Source organism: Rattus norvegicus, chromosome 1 (assembly GCF_021556685.1).
Source record: "Rattus norvegicus strain SHRSP/BbbUtx chromosome 1, alternate assembly SHRSP_T2T, whole genome shotgun sequence".
NCBI lineage: Eukaryota > Metazoa > Chordata > Mammalia > Rodentia > Muridae > Rattus > Rattus norvegicus.
In genome coordinates this window covers 173,898,174-173,900,636 of record NC_141534.1, presented here as the reverse complement: position 1 = coordinate 173,900,636, position 2,463 = coordinate 173,898,174, and the positions used below count along the sequence as shown (strand labels likewise).

Genomic DNA, 2,463 nt, shown 5'->3' with positions numbered 1-2,463 from the left:
GTCACGCCCAACCTCGACCAGCAAGGAAGACATGACCAGTGAAGATTTTATTTTCTTCAAGCAGTTTATTCAGGAACCTTGTAAAAGCTTCTGACCACGGGGAACCTCCGCACCACACTTAAATAACTAGCGCTGGCCAATCCTAGCAAGCCACGAGGGGATAGCGGATAGGCTGTATCTATGTGGAAGCGACCAGGCTGAGCGGGCCTAGCCAACTAAGGACTTGTTTATCTCAGGGAGCGCTCACCATCGGGAAGGTGGAAGGCGGAAACCGGCGCCATCTTTGGCGCCTACATCAAGGTAGATTAATTATAGCTATGCACTCATTGAAATAGCACATTTCACCTCTTGTAATAAAAAGATAACCCAGTTTTATACCTTAGTCATTTTTGTTTGTGCTCTGGCTTAGCGTGGTCACCATTTCCATAAAGTGTTCTTCTCTTCCACAGTTCTTCCTAAAATGACTTACTTAATAACTGTCTCAAAAAATCTTGCTCCATGTTCAGATGCTACTATGATTATAAAAACCAAATCCACAGGTCACTGCTTGTGAAAGAAGGCCACTCTTGCAGCTAGTCTCCTAAAGGCACTTTTGACATCCTTGTTCCTCAAACTATAAATGATGGGGTTTAACATTGGAGTCACAACTGTATAGAACACAGACATTATCTTATCCTGTTTCTTCGTGGTTTTGGTGTTTGGCTGCATATAGTTAAATATTGCAGACCCGTAGAAGAGGACAACAACAATGAGGTGAGATCCACAGGTTGAAAAAGCCTTGAGTCTCCCCTCTCCAGACTGCATCTGGATCACAGTAGAGACAATGTTCCAGTAGGAGATGAGGATGAGGGAGACAGGTGCTAGGAGGATTACCACACCCATTGCAAAGATGGCCATTTCTGTGCTGTAAGTATCTGCTGAAGCCACTTTCAGGAGGGCAGGAAGTTCACAAAAGTAATGACTGACTATGTTCTGCCCTCGATAGGGAAGATGGAAGGCAACAGTAATATCTACCAAAGATACTAGGAGCCCACTGGCCCAGGACCCTAGGGCCAACTGCAGGCATAGTTGTTGGGTCATGATGGTAGAGTAGTGCAGTGGCTTGCACACAGCCACATACCGGTCATAGGCCATCACAGCTAGCAGTGCACACTCTGTACACCCAATCTGAAGAGAGACAATTACCTGTGTCACACAGCCCCAAAAAGAAATAGTTTTCCTTTTTGCCAGGAAGTGGGACAATACTTGAGGAACAATGCTATTTGAGAAACAGAGATCTGCAAAAGAAAGATTTCTAAGAAAAAAGTACATGGGGGTGTGGAGTCGAGAATCCATGAAGATGAGGATAATGATGAGCAGGTTTCCAAGTACAGTCAGCACATAAACGATGAAGAAAAGAACAAACAGGAGAATCTGAGTCTGTGCATCTTGTGAAAGGCCAAGCAACAAAAACTCAACTACAAAGGTCTGGTTTTTTCTTCCCATTGAGATGTTTTTGTATTTACCTATTTGTCAGAAACAATAAAAATACAGTATGATTGAGTTCATGACCTACTGTAGTATAGAAGGGGCTTGTGTTAAAACTGACGTGTATTTGGGTAGTTCTAGGATTTTATATTTTTCTATCTAAATTGTCCTATTTAATACATATGATTATTTTTATTCTAATTGTTTGTTTCTAGTGCATAACATCATCCCCCATCCTCCAAATCCTTTTAACCACGCTGTTCTTTTTTTTTTACAATTAAGACTACTGCTGGTTTTTAAATAGATAAAAAAAATATAGTTTAAAGCTTCCTGGGAGGGCTGGAAATATGGTTCAGATGGTAGGAGAACTCTCTGCTCTTTAAGAACACCTAGATTCAATTCTCAGCACCTGCCTGACAGCGTATAAATGCCTTTAAATCTAGTTTGAGATAACATGATGTCCTCTGTTCATCTCTGAAATCATTAGGCACATAGGCGGTACACAGATAAAAGCAGACAAAACCACTCAGAAAAAACGATAAAGTTTCCCTGACTAGTTTTGATAGTAGGGTTAAGATTCATACATGAAAATAAAAGAAAAACCAATTTAAATAGTTATGATGCCTAGTTAGGACTACATATGAATCAATGAAGAAAATATGAATTGCACTTGAGACATATATGGAAAGGTGAAAGAATATGATTATAACAGTATTAGAAGAGAACATTTGAGAGAGATGCTAGATAACAGTTGCCTATAATGTTCAACATATATGAAAGACAGTTTAAAATAAATCGAAGCAATGATATTATAAAGAGTATACACAGACTATGAAGAAGAAATTGTGGTGTGCAATGTGTGCTGAGAGTTAGTATGTCAAATATTAAAGCATTATTACATTAAAGAAATTTATTTACATCATAATAGTTCAGGTAATAACATCTCTGTGAAATTAATAGAGAATTCACAATCAAACTCAAGAATAGTTTGGGAAT

General features: G+C 39.2%; 1 protein-coding gene across 1 annotated transcript; it reads right to left on the bottom strand.

Moving 5' to 3' along the window:
- Positions 1–540: 540 nt before the first annotated feature.
- On the bottom strand, positions 541–1,485 carry Or2d36 (olfactory receptor family 2 subfamily D member 36). Its single transcript, NM_001000208.1, has one exon. It carries the CDS (start codon positions 1,483–1,485, stop codon positions 541–543), a length of 945 nt encoding a protein of 314 aa, NP_001000208.1.
- Between the last annotated feature and the right edge of the window lie 978 nt (positions 1,486–2,463).

Coding starts and splice junctions, on each gene's coding strand:
- Or2d36 (NM_001000208.1), bottom strand. CDS start 1,485: ATGGGAAGAAAAAACCAGACCTTTGTAGTTGAGTTTTTGTTGCTTGGC.